We start from the raw sequence: 18883 nt of genomic DNA, 5'->3' as shown, positions 1-18883 counted from the left end.
AACTTGCTTTTAGTTGAATTTTGGATCATGGTAAATATAGCTGTGTGAATCAGAACAAAGCATGATTGTGTGAGAGCAGAGCAGTGAACAGTTCATTTCAGTTATATGCTGTACATCAGTGTCAAACTCAAGCAGCTCTGTGTTCAAAGCCTGTATGTTAAAAGCTGGGGGAAGAAAATATGAATTTAAAGTGCTGCTTTAAATTGCATACAGCTAGAAAGCCTCCACGTTGTTAATAAAATGCACTTACCAATTTCCCTCACAATTAAAAATCTTTTTTCTGAGGAAATTATGCTCTGTATTTCTTACTGTCTTTGTTTGTTTTTTCTAGGGAGGTTTTCAAAATGGATGACTGGAAACCACTTCTTGTTCTCTTTGTTTCTACCTTCTGCTCTGTAGATGCACAACAGACTGGTAATACACTAAATAAATGACTTCAAGTTGATAGCAAAATTAATTTTTTCCATTTATACCCAATGCTAGAGAGAGATGATGAATTGATGACAGTTTATTCTTTGTATAACTAGGGATAATGTAGTATGTTTTTATGAAACATATATTTAACCTAGGATAGGAGAGTTGTCCTAAAAACGCAAAATTAAATGCAACAGCTTATTAAAATTTGGTTTTATTCATGTGTGCCGAGGTTCTGTATTTTCAAAAGCAATGAAAAACTCTTACAATTGTAAGACCGCCAAGAGCAAGATAAGTCACAAGACTTAGCATTTTTATTTTGGTAGTCAGGTCTTCTGGAAGATCTGCTTGAGAAAATGTTCTGTGCAGTTGCAGAACATTTTCTGTATGACTGTTGGTTTAGGGAAATAATAATTTTCATCCATGCCCTGCTAGCATCACGTGCTTCTGAAAGGTGTGGAAACACATGAGTTTAGTATCTACTACAAGTAAATGTGGTTAGTCCTGTTTAAGTTGGTGTGAATTTATTTTTTCCCCTCAGATAAGAAATATTTAGTAATGTATGCTTGCAGAATGGAGCTCAAAGCATAGCAGTAGTTAATGACTCAGTGATTGGTGTGTATAAATCTCAAGTTTCAACTCTCCTCTGAGTCTCAGAGTAGAGACGCAGTGTTCAACTTGAATCCTCTGCCAGGCCAGCCCTTCGCAGCAAGAGCTTTGAGCTTTGCCAGGCAGAGATTTAGTGTGAACCAGGGTGGGTGTGTATCTTTCCTTGCTGTCACCAGGATCCTTATTCTTACTACTGATAAACGAACTGCAGCATTGGGTAGAGTCAGCCTTCCGTCCCATAGCTATAAAAGCTTTGAAGGGAGGTAAAATCAACTTAACAGCTGTTGGAGTGAACAAAGCAAGCAGAGCAGAACTTGAAGAGATTACTGAAGGTCAAGAAGCTCTTTGCACAGACCTATGATGCATTGCCGATAAAAATGTTGGGGAACTCTGCTTCTGCAATGAAAATGACAGGCAAGAATTCTCTCTGCTTCAGGGGTACCAACATGCTGTCTTTCTCCACAGCAGTCATGCAGTTCAAGTGGTTTTTAACTCACAGTGGCCCTTCAGGTAGCAAGAGGATGAGTGTGGTGAGTGGGGTAGTTAATATGACTTACTGGTAGGTAAAGTCTGACCTCCCTCAGCTGAGGGTTTGTCTTTGGTTACAAGCTCTGTCTTGTTATGACTCTCCCAGCTGGTCTTTTAGATGATACGAAAAGATCTGTGATTTCTTCTGCAAGTTAATAGTGGAAAAGGACGGATTTTATCTATGCATGGAAAGTCTCTGGGTTGAAGGTAGGATAGATGATGGGTTGAGTTTGCATGGCCTTGCTGTGAACAGCTTCTGTGACTAAAGGTTTACACCACAGAGAACAAGAAAAAGATTAAACACTGCCAAGGTTATCTTCCTCACTAATATTTTTTTTTCTATTTGTTTGTTTTCCCCTCTGCTTTTTCCTGAAGTTTGCAGCAGTCAGGTGGCAGATCTGGTATTCCTGATAGATGGATCAGAAAGCATATCAAAAAGTAACTTTTCTGTCATGAAGACCTTCATGTTGAAAGTTGTGGACAGCTTTGTTATTTCTAGGGACAAAGTACATGTTGGAGTAGTCCAGTACAGCCAAGAGCCCCAGAAAGAATTTTCTCTTAATGAGTTCTATACTGACACCATGATAAAGGAACAGATCAACAGAATCAAGCAACTGCAGTCCTCTGCGTTCACTGGCAAAGGGCTGAGCCTTGTCCAGAGCCTTTTTCAGCCTGCCAATGGAGGCCGCAAGAGTCAAGGAGTCTCACAGAACCTTGTAGTGATTACAGGCGGGTACTCTGCTGACAGGGTGAAGGATGCAGCAATGGCTTTGAGAAGTGATGGGATCCATGTCTTTGCAGTTGGCATAGGGATTATAAACTCCTTTGAGCTGCTTTTAATAGCTGGTGATGCAAGGAGAGTGTTCACAGTGGAAAACTTCGATGCACTGAAAACCATCGAGAGGAGTATTGTTAATCAGGTCTGTGAATCCGAAGATCTTCCTAGCCAGGGTAAGTAATATAAATGTTTTGTTGGGTACATAATGGCAAATATCCACGTGGCTTCATGCAGTCCCTGATAAAAGTATGTGAGCTAGCTGGACAGCAATGCAACTGTTTTACCAAAGAATACTGCTCAGGTTACTCAGTCTTGCAACTTTCTAGACTTGCACCTTGCTTCAGTCAGGAACCATTACACTCTTTGCTATGGTAAATAGCTTCTGAGGTAAGACGGTGCTTCTCATCTAGCGTTCATATTCATAGCTTCTCAGTATCTGAAAGGAGCTAGAGCAGATATGCCCAAGATATCCTAATCAAAAAAGAGAAACAGTCAATTCAGTGATATTTAAAAAATAGCCTTCCAAAAACCTAACTCTGTCATCTACAACTGACCATACTGCTTCAGTGGAACTGTCAGCAGCAACTGTTGACAAAACTTAAGTCTCGGAGAGGGGATGTAAGAAAATCCATCCTTGGATATGTGGGAGATATTGGCAAGGTGTGAGCAGCAAATCCACAGTAATGCTAGGATGCTACCCAAAAGCTTTCCCTATGTAAGAAACAGAAGGTGGTATTTCTTACTACATCATCTTGGTGGCAACAGTAGCTTGGATGCCACACAGCCTGAGAGGCTCCCAACCCCAAAGAAATAAAGGTTCAGTATTGCCTTAGATTAATGTAGCAACTTTTATCAGATGTCAAATGCTGGTTTTGTATCTGAGTGTATTCCGACTTGGTGCTGCGGTATCAGTCACCTTGTCATGTGGGAAGACTGAAGCAGAAGACATGCAAAATTGCTCTTTAAAATGATGTATTCGTGCCAGTTATGTAGTAAGATAATACTGTAGACGTGTTTGTTAAGTTGCAAAAAGAAAAACATAGTGAATGACAAATCAAAAAGCTGAGCTCTTCCTCTACTGAAGGTGAGTGGGACCTTGTGTGGTGTAAGTGGATGGCATTGATTGGGGACAGCAGGAAGAGACAGTGCTGGAGCAGTTCTCTCTGTGCCCATCCTTACAGGGGCTGTGACTGTCCTTTAGAGCTCCTTGTCTCCCCTGTGTTTTCACCATATAGGTGATGTTTTACATGTGTTGGATACATGCTCTTTGTTCTCTTTGTTATGCCATAAAACTGTTCCTACCCAGTTCTCCAGGTTTCATTCCCTTAGGGACCAAAATTTACTGTGAGAAAGGAACACCAGGATGACCACACTGCTTGTCTAAGGCTTTTTGTAACAGCGGCTGAACAAATAGGTAACTTTGCCTCTCCTGCACCCTGAGCTTGTGGGCTCTTGCACATAGCAAAACTGGCTGGTGTTCGCTGAGGTGTTGGGGGCCAAAATGAAGACCTGAGCCTTCCCTCCTAAAACCAGAAGCTACTCTCTGTGTGAATTATATCTGCTGAGGTGGTTTTCAGAGAGGAGAACAACAGCTGGGCCTGTTTCAGTATGAGCTCTGCACCCCCATTCTCTCTTTCTCCCATGAGTAAACCTCCAGCTGAAAAGGCATCCCCCAGCTCATGAAAGCAGAGAGAGAGAGAGAGGGCTGCTGTGGAAGGGGGGTGCACTGCTATGGAACAGTGTGACTATGGCTGATGCAGTAGCACCTCCTGGTGTTTCATGGACAGGGAACAGGGAGATTTAATGGGAGATGCAGCAATAAACGCGATATATGTACAGGCACACTTGTTTAGAGAGAGAGAAATTAAGGAAAGTATATTGGCTTTGATCTCACCAATGCATGTATTTATTGTTAAGTTCTGCATAAATTTGTCTCATAAAACAAAGATCAGCTTCCTGTGAAGCCTGTTTTACCTTGTCCTGTCATCTGTTCTCCTATATTGACTGACCTTTCCCGTAATAAATCTATTAATTCCCCTTTCTCCAGTTGCTTTCTCTTAAACTGCCAGATTTTTCAGATTGAAAAAACTGCATTCAAGGTACAGAAAGTCAACAGGGGGAAAAAGATACCTTTGCAGCAGTAAGATGGGGCAGTTTAACAATGTGGATGTGTGTGGGAGAACAGGTGATTAGAAAAAGATGTTAGCTACACAGAGGTGTTCACTCCTGCAAATAAATACGGATTATCAACAGAGTGTAGAGTACCTACCAGAAGCTGTTTTACACATTCTTATGCACAACACAGTAGCACAAAAGTGAATACTGCTGTTTTGATACTATTGCTGGTACACTGAGGAGATGGCAGGGAATGTTTTGAGAGCTAGGCAGTGTGGATGACTAATTGTCAGGGCTAAACTGCTGAGTCTGTGGTTGCTCTTCACACTCCCTCCAAATTATGTGGTTAAGAAGACCCAGATCTCAAAAAAACTCATTATGAAAACATACTGTGTGTGTGCTGGACATGAACACATACTGGAAGAAATATCCAATAAATTTCATGTTCATGGAAATGTTTAATCAGAAATGTCCCTCACAAATAGAAAAATGCTGTTCCCTGCACTAATCATGGCCTTTGCATCACAGGTGTTCTGTGATCTTGAAATCAGATGTGCAGCCTCACAACCTGGCTAAGGGGCATGACTGAGGGGTGTGTCTGCAGACATATATGTCTGTTTAAGATGGATATTTTCTTGTGGACTAAACAGAAAAGCTGTATAGGTTTCTTATGTTGCTCTGAGGCCTGAATGTTGAGATTTTTTAGCCATAAAAAATCATTCAACAGGACCTGTTACATTTAAAGATTTTCATGCTGCTTACCAGCAAATCATACCCTCTAGGGGGCAGTTTGTACCGCAAGTGAAAATACTGAAACGACGATGGCAACTCTGGTTGAAATTATTTCTGGATTTATTTGGTTAAAGAGCTGAACTCATTCATCTTTTTCATGAGTGAGGGAAAACCCAGAAAACTAATGAAGCTTATATGGAATAATGGTTTATAGGAACTAGCCCAAACTAGCAAATGCAGAAAACAGCATTGTGTTTGATAAGTGTTTCAGAGTCAGTGGGTGAAGAAGGAAAAAAATCAGGGGGAGTGCTGGTTTAGAGATGAAATTGCATGCCTCTGACTTACTTGCAGAGGTACAACAACAGGTGACAATTCATCTAGTGGCACAGAATAAAATTCAGCATGATGTGAAGAATCAAGGTACAAAATAAATAAGCCAAGTGGTTTAGCTGCTTGATGAGGGCAAGATGATTGGCAAGGGGGGAGGAATTAACCACATCTAAGTATTTGCTGTTATTAGGAGCTATGCAAGCAATTCCATAACTGAGGTACCCCCTCACAGCAGCTGTTATTCACAGTGGATATATGACATTGCACGTAGGCAATGCTGCCTCTTTCTCTCATGTTTTTCTTTGGCCTGTTGTTCTACATTTGTATGTATCATCTGGTCTTGTGACAAAGTGATAAGCCACAGTCAGCCATCAACCTTCTCATTACAATTGGAATATGTGTTGCACATTCTCACTTGGTAGCTAAGCTCACGGAAACATTTGCAAGATTAGGTCCTTTGAGGACATTTGACAGCTGGAGAACATTGACTTGTTTTGCAGTTTGGGTATGTACATATATCCAGTAATGTAGTCCTTAGTATCTGCAAGTTCACATGGCCCCTCTGGAACTGGTAGGCTGATGGTATTTTATGTTTACGGAAAACCTATCTCACCGATTCTGACTTCTGGTTTTAAATGTACCACACTGAATTTTGTTCCACTCCCATGATTCTGACAAAAGACAGGATCACAGATAGTGTGTGTTTATAGCTTCCTGTTTCTTCTGCCTTTTTCAGATTGCACCACAGATCTTTCTATAGCAGTTGATATTTCAAGGCACATGTGGCCAGGATCCACAGTGCTTCTGAAACAGAAATTGCAAGCATTCTTCCCCAAGCTTTTACTCCATATGAAATCGCTGCCAAATACCAGCTGTAATGCTGGCTCTCCAGTCAACATTAGATTCAAGTTCCAAGTATTGGCACAGACCAAACAATTCATCTTTGACTCTGATTTTGAAGACTATAATGAAGAGATCATCCAGAAGTTCTTAGATGCACAGACCACTGTGGACACCTACCTGAATGCAGACTTCTTAAAGGCACTTGAGGAGAAGTTCTTTAGTGCGACCTTTGCTCAAGTTAAGGTAACTTAATGGTCTGAATGCATGTATTGGAAAACTTATGCAGTTTGGTGTTTGCAGACTGTGATGCTGAGTACTCCAGGGAGACAAAAGGTAGTTCAGGAATTGGTGAATCCAATAAACAGAATCACAGAATGGTTAAAGTTGGAAGGAACCTCTGGAGGTCACCTTGTCCAACCCCCCCGCTCAAGGAGGGTCAGCTAGAGCAGGCTGCCCAGGACCGTGTCCAAATGGCTTTTGCGATCTCCAAGAATGGAGACTGCAACTTCTCTAGGCAACCTGTGCCAGTGCGTTGTCACCCTCATGGTAAAAAAATGTTTCCTTATGTTTATATAGAACCTCCTGTTCTTTCATTCTCCCCGATATAACTGCATATATCAGTTCTGTTTCCCGAGGCGCTCCTGCAGTGAGACGGTACCCAGAATGTTTGGGTTAATAAATATGATCGTGAATATTCACACAGAAAACCTTCTTGTATCTACCATGGAATGTCTTTGTACTTTGAGTGGTGGAAACAATTCTCTTTCAGAAACTCTAAATCCTGATCCTGAATCTCTGTCCAGAATAATGACAGGTCTAAGCGGAAGTCACAGAAAACATCATCCAGGAAATTTATTTACAGAAGTTTGTGTAGTTAACTTGTCAAATAATTTCAAATAACAAAGCTGAGTTCTGCTCATGGATAACTGATCAGGAAAATTTGTGTCAATGCTGCAGTTAATTCATCCGTCTTGATGTGAGGTGAAGGGAGAAGCATAAGGCTTGACCTAATCTCTTGTGAAGTGAATGGGGAATCTTTCCACTTCGGTGAAAGAAAGTTAGATCTCACTGGAGTGTTTCAGGGTCATTGCCCTGACAGGTTATTCTTAATAAGACACTGACTCAGTAAAGCACTGAGCATGTCGTGTCATAGCTGTTTGAATATTATCACTTACTAAGGTCTCCTTGCAGGAAGACCTTCCTAGTGAGGGAAGGACAGGTTAGCCCTTGCAAAATACATATGAACCTTATTTTTAATTTTATAAGATGTTAATTTTAATCTGATGTGGAGTGAGAAAGCTGTATTGTTACAAATTTCCCTGCTTTCAGATTAAAGTTGGCATTCTATATTTTTACAGCATTTGCATAGGTATGGCTTACCAATTTAGGTTGCAATTTGGTGCATATTTAATACTATTTTTTTCCAAAGATTTCTTAAAATGTCATTTTATTCTGAACGGGGAACATGACCACATACGACTTTGCTTCTTTTCGGTCTCAGTAGAGAGAATTTGTTTGACATGCAAGTAAAAGCAATGCTTTTTTTTCTCCTAATTGCCAATTCTGTTAGATCCCTGTTGAAGAGTTAAGCAAGGCTTCTTTCTGCTTATGCATTATTACTAGAAATAAATATGCTGCATATCTCAGCACTTTACCAGTGGATTAATATTTCTTTCTGATACTGTTTATAAGCAAATTGAAAATACAAGACTTTACAACGCACATGAAACCACAATTTAGTCTCCCTAGGATCCTAAGCAATAACATGTTTGTTCTGTAAAGCTTATTAGATATAAACCTCATCAGGGATAGTGATCCTCTGTGGTTTTTGTTTCTTCTTTTCTTTATTATTTGTTTGTTCTTCAGCAAAAGCGTTGGACCTAATTCCACCATTTTTGACAAAGCAAGACTCAGATGTGTTCCAACAAGAGCTTTATATAAATGAAGACTTTGGAAATATATATAATGCCCACGCTAACACCCCACATTTCCTGTCATCCCCCCATGTTTTTATAATGAAAAGATCACCCAAAAAAAAGCATCAAGCCCAGGCCTAGTCTTGTTTCTAACAGTCTGTGGTGTGTTTACCCATCCATGGTCCAGCTCTCCACTGTATCACACTCTGCTTAGCAAATGTAGAATCAGTACCAGTGCCTCTGTATTGGATCTTTGGGAACTTTCCACCACCAGAGTTAACTCTGCCTGCTCTTAAATTCTGATCTCCTTGCTGCTGTAGCACCAAAGTGGGATGTTTGGTGTGGCAGTCACCTCATTTGCCTTTGTCACCGGTAGAAAAATTCGCCTTAACAGAAGTAATTCTCCAGAGTTTGCATTGGTTGAAGCTGTGCATTGTATAGGGAATGTAAAATAAGAAGGATGGGAGGGAAGGAGCTCTAGCTGTGCTTGTCCACTTGTTGGTTAGAATGTTTAGGAAGACTTAAAGTTGTGATAGTTGGGGTAGGAGACAGTTTACCTGTGCAGCCTCTTTCTGGGAAACCTAATCCACTGGATGAGTGGGGCCTGAGAGGACTTCTGCTGGTTTGAAGGGGGAAGGTGAGGAGAGAAATGGGAAGAGACTGGTAGCTTGGAGGGGAACTGTAAGAAATTGTGCTTTCCTTAGCCCTGAAAGAGGCTTAACTGTAGCTCTTTGGCTTGAAAAGGGGGGAATGTAGCCAATACAAAGGTTCAGGATTAGCATTCTTACGTGAGCTAAGCCTTATGTCTTAACAAGGGAAAATATGGCAGAGAGTGGAGCAGGGTGGTGCACTGCCTGGAAATGTGGAAAGGGCAAGGGGACATAAGCGTCTGTGGGGAGGAAGGGTTGGACCCAGAGAGGATGCACTTCCTCAGGTAACAGCCAACTGGAGCTGCTCTTGCAGAAAGGGAAATTTTTGTTTGCTTTAAGTTCTTCTCCACATTCACATATAGGAGAACTCTTCTGACAAGAGAAAGCTCTTCAGTGAATACGTCGCAGCAGAATTGGCCTTCCACCTAGCATACTAAGATGATGATAGATATAATTAATAGCAATGCTATGAACTGGTCAGCAAGACAAAACCCTCAAATGGGAGTGCTGTGAGGGAAGAGAGGCTTTTGTGTTCTGTTCTCCTTGCTTCTCAGCACTTTTTCCAGCACACATTTCAGATCTACCACAGTGTAGTGCAATTTGACCACCTCATAGCCGGTTTTCAGTGCAAACTGTACTTTTTACGATGACTCAACTTTTAGTCTTGTCTCAATTGACTTGGCATTACTCCCTTTCCTGACAGGTTCTCTTAGTATTTTCAGATGGGCTGGATGATTCGCTGGAAGATCTCAGAAAAGCAGCTGATTCACTTCGCTTTAAAGGTATTATAGTACCGCATTGATGCTTCAGCCTCCTACTACCAATGGCCCAATGTATTGCTCCCCCACTGCAACTTTTCCACGTAACATTACCTCCCCATGCTCACATGGCATTCCTCAGGAGTCACTGGGAGAGTGTTTGCTTCTCCATGTGAACTAGTGTACACGATGGCTTGTCGCTGGTTGGCAGATGATGCCAGAAACATGCCTACGGGTGCAGAGGGCCTGGGATGGTTCTGGTTCCTGGAGTCCAGCTCCAGCAGCTGGGGCAATTCAGGGCAGCTCCTCTTACTGATGAGTGCAGCACCAGAGGTTAGACCCAACTCTGACTTCTGCAGGAGAAAACAGTTTTAGACTTCTGTTTGGGCACTGAGTAGCAGTCTGATCTGACAGCTGGGGAGAGAAGTTAACTGGAAAATTACTGGTCTGGATTTTTCTCTTGTACATTGTTCTCAATAGCTTGATTTCTTTTAACATACTGTGTTGAAGCCATGAAATATAAGTCTTTTAGAGAACTGCTGTTATTCACAGTGATAGTGTTGGTTAAATAATAAAGTTCAGGCATTCACTAATTTAAATCTATGCTTACGTTGAAGGTCTTGATGCACTTCTGTTAGTTGGCCTGGACAATACACAGAACTTGACTGAACTTCGGGAAATAGAGTTTGGCAGAGGGTTTGCATACAATGAACCTCTGAGTGTTGGGTTTGCAGAGATTGCAAACATCTTGCAGAGAAATCTTGTAAGTCCTTCTGTGGTATAAACAAAAGGGGGAAAAAATCAGTCTTTGTTTTATGATTAATATACATAGATGAAATGTTTCTTGTCATTTTTCAGGATAGTGTTGCGGAAAGGAAATGCTGTAAGGTTGTTTGTAAATGCCTTGGAGAAAATGGTGATCATGGTGGCCAGGGAAGTCCTGGAAGGAAGGTAGGAGAACGCAGATAGACATTACTTAAGAATTGCTTTATTTTTCGAAGTGTTTTCATTTTTCGTAGTATTTCAGAGCATGCATGGACAGATGAAGGAGAAACATGAAATATGATCATTTCTCTGCTGCATGTTCCTGTTGCAAAAGTAATTTTGTAATGACAATCATTTTGTACATACAAAAATCATTATGCACTCTCCTTCACCGATTCAGCAGAAAATGGAGAGGGATTTAAAAAATTAAGTCTGATTAACCAAGAGGCTTATTAGCTATTGTGAATGAGAAACTTCCAGCTGGCAAGCTGAGAGTAGAAAATAATCCTTCTTCACTAGGTGTAAGCCTTATCCTTTTGTGCTTCTGGTTATTCCAAATATCCTCTTCTGTACGTTTCTTCTGATCCAATACAGTACTAATTTACATTATTTCCTTTAAGAATTTATATTGTCTGTTTTAAGCCTTTCGAGTATTACAGATATCACCACTTCTACAGCATGCTAGTAGACTTCATTATTAAGGTTTTTAGTATATGTAGTCTCCATTTGGCTACTATTCATTCCATTATTTCTACTTATTCCAGTAACATGCTAAGTAAATTATATCTGTAGTTCACGCTCTTCAGTTATGTCGTTGCAGTTAAATGAATTTTTGGTTATCTCTTAGCAAAAGTGTAGTCTTCTAATATTTATTCATAAACCAATTTACTGATTTCTTCCATTACTGTTGTTGATTTTCTTACACCTTTCTGTTTTACTAAAATGTCTAGATTAACATGCTTAGACAAAGCAGTGTTCAGAATGTAGACATAGTTGTTTTGCAGGCAGACAGACATGATGCCTGGGTTGTACAGCCTACAATTGTAAAAGCATCTTTTTGCAGCACAAATTCGTGTCTCATTTTTGTTCATTTTCATTCCTAGAAATTCCATTTGTTCTAGTTTCTCTCCGTTCAAGTTTTTGACCTTAAGGGTATGAGGTTTGCACCACTTCAAATATAAAGTTGCAATATTCCTAAAACTCTTTGTAAGGTATTGCAATATCTTTGTCCTAACAAGTTTTCAACTCCTTATATTTTTCATTTCACCTTAGAATTTCCTTACTGTGTAATGCTTCCTTTTCCAAATCACTAAGGAAGATATTTAATTTGATCAAATATTCCAATGAGCTTTGTTAACCCATCAGGCAGTTGCCTGAAATAACATACTGAAATTTTATGTTGAACATTGTTGGGTGGTTTTGTTTTGTTTTTTTTTTTCCCCACACCTATGTCGAGTACATAGGACTGTGCAGAGTGTCTGTGTAAATGTAGTTGATGGAGCCTGCCCTCCTCAGCATAACCAGATCTAATGTTCAGGAAAAGTTTTCTATCTCCATGTGCAGAGTAATGTGATAGAAATGAGCCCAGTGTGCTTGGAGAACAGTGTTACATCTTAAGTTCCTGTTTTTCAGGGAAGCACAGGTTACAGAGGATCTCCTGGCCATCCTGGTGAGGAAGGTGGGATTGTAAGTAAACTTTTTTCCTTCCTGCTAAGATCATGTTGTTTGGTGCCTGAACCTGTCTGCACTTACTCATTCACCCAGTGCTCATCAATGTTAACCTAAAATGTGTTTAAGCACCATGTATCTGAAGGTAAATATACTGAATGATTCTCTGTACATCTGCACCTCACCATAGTTAGTATTAACTTCTAATGCAGAAAAAGAATCAGTTGGAATGAATCACACAACAGTGTCTTACGTGGCATATTTATGGCTAACTCATATATTTATTTTTCGTGACAGACCAGATTTGTTCTGATAGTTCTTATAGAAAAGGCCATCCCTTCCCTTCTTTGCATGAGTGAATATCTTATGACTGGATAACAAATCTAAATTTTGTAGTGTGTTTTGGTGATTCCCAAATGCTTTGCAGTGTGCTATTCCCGACATAAACTTCAACATAATGTGCGTAAGCCAAAGCCCGACCCACTGGGAGTATTTCTTCCTCTTTTTGCTGTCTAGAAACAAACAAAAATCACACAAAAAATAAGACATGATTTCCTTAGCACCATAAGCACAGAACTAGGTTTACAACACTGCACCCATGACATGAATATTACTCCTAACTAGAGGTGAGAAGCCTGCAAACCAAGAACCAGCCAAGGATTTATCTCTGTACATAACTGTAAAATCCATGTTGGAGTAGTTCCAGTTCTCACAGTAGATTGGTCAGCTGGAATTTGCCTTTGATGAGGCAGCCTGGGTCAAGCCAACTGTCTATTCAGAGAAAGGCGGTAGTGGAAAAGAACAGTTGTCATCTGGGATTATCAGGAAAGTGCATGGTCATGGTGGTTTTACAATTTCTTTGGAAATTACTGGCTGTAACTACTGGAGCAGTTTCCACAGAATTTATTTTTTTCCAGGTGGCCTGATTTGCTGAACGATAGAATAAAATTCCATGTAAGGAATTTTTAGAATGACTTAAAAATGTTTATCTTACTCAGGAATAGAACTATTTTCACATCCTTTCACAGATGTGACTGACATGATGTAAGTAGGAATTAAAATTAAAACCCTGAGGGTTTTTTAAAATGAGAAACATTTTGAACACATTGAAATGGGATGCCCCAGATTTTTCACCACGGTGTTCTGATTTGAAAGATTCTAAATCTTGTCTTTTTTGAAGGGATGAAGGGGTGAAAACATTTTTGAATTTGGTTTTGTGTATGAAATCGGATTTCTATTTTTGACCCTCTGAGAATCCAGAATAATATTCTAGAACAAGTAAATTACAGAAGTCTTGTTTCTGAATTTTTTGGTCCCTTCGTTTTCCTTTTCTTTACTGTGGAAGGATGAGAAGAAGTCATGTCCCCATTTTCAGAACCTTTCTCTATCTCTTGTGTGTGAAGCCTACAAGTGACTTGCATGTTGTAAATTTTCCTTGCTAAAGGCTAAACTTTTTTCCAGCCACAAGATAAGAATTTGAAGCATCTAAAACAGTTGAATGTAGTAAATACACAGCAGAAAGCAGACTGCTGATAATAGACTACAGAAGATGCCACAAGGAAAGGAGGTTGAGGAGATAATGCTGGACAGCTTTGGTTTATCATGGTGTAGTAGTCAGCTCAGGAATTAGTCTTAATGTTTCACATAGGCAATGCAGCCAGGCCAAAATGCTTAAACTTCTGTTTTTTCATATTGTGGTGTGGTTCTGTGGCACCATTGTCTAAGTTAATCTAGAATGTGATCCATGTTGCTTTTTTGCTAGTTTAGAGACCTTTCTTTAAAGAGGAGAAAAGAAAGAGAAAGGTCTTTGTTCTTCTGATCTTAGGCTCTTCAATTTTGTCTTCTCTTTTGCATGGTAGTACAGGAGTGCTCATGTTTACTGTGTGTTTGTTCTCATTTCTTTTGTCATTGTTTACCTTTTTAGACAGCAATTTTAAGGGGATCTGCTGGGAGATGCTTTTCTGTTTCCAGTCTTTTTCAGAGCTTCCATCTTAACAAACCTGGAATAGAAGTCTTCAGAGATCAGTGACTAGAGGAAAGGCATTCAATATTCAGTTAAAAAACAACTCAACAAAAGGCCTACTTTCAAGTACAGAGATTTCAGTCAGATTGGTAGTGTAGTCTAAATGTGGCATGATAGTGAGAGCAGAGAACCAGGGTGCAACTCAAACTAGTAATTGACTGCTCTCTTATGGCCAGTATGAAAATTTCCAGGTGACTTCTATTTGTGTCCCTAATGCAGTAAATGGTGATATAATTCTGTCTTGCTTTCATCTTATATGATGACTTAACCAGTAACCGTCATTGTATGGATGAGAGAACATTCTCTTCTGTTTCTTAGGGGGAGAGAGGCCCAGTTGGTTTCAATGGGACTCAAGGAGACAGGGGATGTCCAGGTGCCAGAGGCCATAAGGCAAGTATGTCACTTTGAAGTGTTTCCTAATTTTGTTTCCCACAAACCTCTTTTCTGTACTGAGGACAAATCCCTGTACCATCATCTTGAAGCATGGATGGACAGTAAGACCCAGCTGTAAGAACAGCAGACAATTTTTGCTGTCTCCTTTTGAGAGGCTACTTTGTGTAACTGAAGCACAGTCAAATGGCTAAGGAGTTTGCTGACTCGGCAACTTGCCTGTGACTTTTCCACCACCAACTCCAGACTGGCCTTAGATAAAACTATAAAGCTTTACAGAACAGGAATGAAAATGAAGGCTGTACTGTCTTCCCACAGGGAACAGGTCAATCCCGTATGTGGCAGTAGGGGGTTTTACAGTGGAGACTACTATGAATACTGAGCCCAGCATGCCTCTGCACAGCAAGCTATTGTGCCCTGCTTCTCAAGCTCAACAAAAATACTTTCACCAAACTTCATCTATGTTTATTTTCAATTTCAGGGGGCCAGAGGCTATAGAGGAAGTCAGGTATGTGTTTTCATGTGTGATCAGTTTTCTTTGAGAACAGTGTTCTGCTTCCTTTCAAGTTCATGTTACCTTGTAAGATGAAAATATCAACAAGGAAGGGAAACAGTGTAAAAACTTCAGAGCATTTAATGTACTTTTGCTATGGTTGTATAAGAATGGATTTAAGTGTGAGCTGTTAGGTATCACATTATTAAAAAACAGCAGTCTTACTTATATTGTATTTTTAGCGTGGTTGCAGTCATAGTTGATTTAGTCTAATTGACAGGAAAGGAATTTATTTACTGGCTATTTTAATAATCTTTCAAGGTGGTGATTCTGCTCAGCTGAATCTCATATTCTAATTGTTGAGGAAGCAGAGCAGAAAGGGGGGGGGGAAATTGTGACTAATATTTATTGCACATTTGGACAGCATTTTCACTGGATCATTATTGACACTTTTTCAATATCCAAACTTCTCTTCAGCTGTTTTTGTCATCCACTGGTCTTGCAATTCTGCTTATTTAAACTTTCAAACATAGGTGTTGTCACCAATTCATTAATAAAATGTGAAGCCTGGAAGACAATGATCTATAATTCGTTTATTATTATTTAGCAATATTAGTTTCCAAGCTAGAGCAATTAAAATGGAATTCAAATTTTATTGAGTGCTTTGATACAAAACCACTCCTAGAAAAGATTTAGGGGCCTCAAAGACTCAGAAGATACTTTCTTCCAAACCTGAGCAGCTGTACATGTGAGAAAGTTCAGAGAGTGTTTCTGATACCTCAGTTCTATTTAAAGTACTGCTCTCTACTGACATTTTAATCCTCCCTTGTGTTTTCCTCCTTTTTCTGCTCTTTTCCCTGAAGTAATTTGTCCTCCTTTAAGTATCTGAAACATATGATTATAGAAGAGGGATAATGCTTGCTGATGATTTTGATTTGTCCAAGTTGAATTGTACAGTAGGACTTATCAGGAGCACAAACTCTACTGAAATCCAATGAATATGTAAATGTCTTCATTATGTTGTGCCATTACATCCACCAATTTTATTTTAACTAAAAATATGAAACTTTCAGCACATAAAAAAATCCGATTCAATACTGCTAACTTAGTAAGGTTGAGGCAGTTTGTTGAAGTCTGCAAGGCATTTTAGTACAGCTATTTGGAGGAAAAAAAGGGAATACTGAATATTTAATACTATGAAGTTTGGTTCATGTTTTCTGAGGTAGAAAATGAGTAGGGAAAAATTAAGACTTGAATAAAAGTCATGATTGCTTACTTAGTGCTCAAAATTTTGCTGGAGTACTTATTCAAGAAATTCTTGTTTGTGACACATTAATCTTACCAAAATGTACAGCCAGCTAATGTTTCTTGTAGTACATACAGAACTGTTATAAATGAATGAAAATTTTCCTCAGGAACTTTTAACTAAGTGGTTTTGCAAAGTCAGTTTAGCATCAAAACCTACAAAGCAGTTGTATCTCTAGTCTCTATCAGAGTGAGACTCCCATTGGTTTAACTAGCATTTACAACATGCTCTTGTGCCACTTTCAGTGATTTGTTGAATATTCTTTTGGCTTTTAGGGTAGTGGTCTCTGCTAAGTTCATTTCTTACTAAAAATAAAAACATCACAGTTAATTCCTCCATTTTTATCCTAGTAAAGAAAGATGGAAGACACACTTCAAAATATCCTTTAAAAATTGTGTGTGTTATTTGGCTAGGTCTGAAACATTGTGGAGCATACATAAATGACATAAGGTTCTCACCGTGATAACTCTGTTCAGAAGCCTCACTCTTCATCTGAACAACAAGTTAACATCACAAACTCCCCAAGGTTGGGGTGGGTGTTTTGTGAGGAAAATGGCTTCCATAAATGGTTGCAATATGGTGATTCATTATTGCTGACAAAGGGAAGAGAAGAGCGGTGTGTGTTTGAATGGGAATGTGACTGCTGTTTATGTAGCAAGCATCACATTGGTGAAACAGTAATGAAGTTTCTTTAACAAGTCCTAAAGCCTAAGATCAGTCTTCTGTAATTGTTTTTATCATGGTTATTCTTTCTAGCTTTTCAATACACCATTCACAGTATGAAATTATTTAAAAAAAAAAAAGAAAAAACCAACACAATACAAACATATATGATGGTTGACACCAGAATTACAAGATTATCAGCATGTTAGATCAGATACTAGTAGTTATATTTTGGAATATATCTAGATTTTAAAGGTGCTGCAGTTGAGAAAAAGATTTGAAAACTAACAGGTGGAAAAGCAGAATTTAAATCCTGAGGAAGATCTATAGTTTTAATAACCATTGTTCTTACTAAGTGTTCTTAACTATGAATTTTTAAAAAGTTAATTCATTAAAAATCTGAATTAATTCCTATTTATAATTATTATTCTTAATTATTCTTGCTAGCCATTGAAAACTACTATTCTTTTTCAAGTTTCCAAAAGTAGGGTAAACACTTCTTCCTTTTCTGAAAGAGGCAAGTGGACTGATGCTAATAGGGTTTTCTTTGCTTGTTGCTACAGGGTGAACATGGTGAGAGTGGATTTGATGGCACTGATGGAGAGCAGGTAATCATTGCTTTAAATGTGCAGTGCAATTAAAGACACCTACCTCAGGGTTCAAAAGTACAGATTTTTTGTGCCTTTGAATGGGCTTTAAATCTGAACAGAAATTCTGTTGTTTAACGTTTAGAGTTGCATATCTGATTGAAGCTGGATTCTGCCAGACAAAATTTGGGAACCACATTTATCAGAAAGAACAACCATTAATTTTTTCTTCTTTCTTCCCCCTTTGTGAGTCTAGGGAGAACACGGATTTCCTGGACCTTCTGGAGAGAAAGGCAACACAGGAAAACGGGTGAAGTATCCTTTATAGCAATGTTTAAATTTTATGGAAACATCTTTCCAAAGTGTAATGCTATCTGTAATGCCTGTGAGTTGTTTTTAATAGCTGCCTGTTCTCTAATATGATGTGGCTCCTGCTGTAAATCAGTGTAGCTCCATTGACTTAAATAGATCTGCGTTCTCTTATCTGGCCTTTCTCTACCACAGATTTCTACCTGTACCTGAATTACTTGCGCTCTTTTTATGTATTTAGGGCAGAAAAGGCCCCAGAGGAGAACCAGGTGAACGAGGAAAATCTGGTCTAAGAGGAGATCATGTAAGTGTATTCCTTCATTTTTGTTAGGTTGCACTGATTTGTGCCTGGATTTTGTGATGGAGCTGCCTGAAATATGTGATTTGAAGAGTTTTTCACAATCCTAGATGGTGCAGTACTCTGCAAGAAGTAGGGCATATTCCAGGAGTCCTGAACTCTTTAGATGCAGATGAACTGATGTGTTTTGATATGTTACTTGGAAGCAGGTGTTTAAGCCTCAGATCTCCTGCTTGTTCCTTGCATTTTTGTTTTATTTATTTGTTTGTTTTTACCATGGGCAACATAACTCCTTTTGGAGTTACTTAGTCCTCCCTGGTGGTTCCCACCCTACAGAGGAATTTCTGGATCACTTGAAAACCCTGTGCACTGGTTAGCAATTTATAATGATGCAAAGACAAGTTACTTCTTCATGCTGACATTTTTTTTTCCTTGCATGCTCCAGAGCCCTATATAAATGCAGTCCATGAGGACTAAAATTTCAGTGGAGACACCACACTTCTTGTATCACAACTTTAAGTCTTCTCACACATATTTCGAAGACCTTTGTTCCAAACAGTCAAATATAATGTTGACTCCTGTCTTCTAATGCTTATTAAAAACAACAAAAAAACCAACAAAAAACAAACAAACCAAAAAAACCAACAAAAAACAGGTGTCATGGTAACTTGCCTCTTTGAGAGGTCAGGATTTCACCTGTGTCTAGTG

General features: G+C 39.2%; 1 protein-coding gene across 1 annotated transcript in view; it reads left to right on the top strand.

The window, feature by feature from the left end:
- The window catches only part of LOC104018488 (collagen alpha-4(VI) chain-like), a 70963-nt gene that overhangs the window by 27370 nt on the left and 24710 nt on the right, over positions 1 to 18883 (top strand). The window contains exons 5-15 of the mRNA XM_087735118.1: positions 332 to 414; positions 6243 to 6592; positions 9619 to 9697; positions 10291 to 10436; positions 10532 to 10624; positions 12071 to 12124; positions 14448 to 14519; positions 15001 to 15027; positions 17545 to 17589; positions 17825 to 17878; positions 18119 to 18181. Of these exons, the coding sequence (XP_087591244.1) occupies positions 345 to 414; positions 6243 to 6592; positions 9619 to 9697; positions 10291 to 10436; positions 10532 to 10624; positions 12071 to 12124; positions 14448 to 14519; positions 15001 to 15027; positions 17545 to 17589; positions 17825 to 17878; positions 18119 to 18181 (1053 nt within the window). The 5' untranslated portion in view covers positions 332 to 344. The remainder of the gene's footprint in view (positions 1 to 331; positions 415 to 6242; positions 6593 to 9618; positions 9698 to 10290; positions 10437 to 10531; positions 10625 to 12070; positions 12125 to 14447; positions 14520 to 15000; positions 15028 to 17544; positions 17590 to 17824; positions 17879 to 18118; positions 18182 to 18883) is intronic.

Source organism: Nipponia nippon, unplaced genomic scaffold, assembly GCF_047370975.1.
Source record: "Nipponia nippon isolate SJK-2023a ecotype South Korea unplaced genomic scaffold, ASM4737097v1 scaffold_1, whole genome shotgun sequence".
Taxonomy (NCBI): domain Eukaryota; kingdom Metazoa; phylum Chordata; class Aves; order Pelecaniformes; family Threskiornithidae; genus Nipponia; species Nipponia nippon.
Note: the sequence above shows the minus strand (reverse complement) of the source record. Positions and strands in the feature narration are given on the sequence as shown.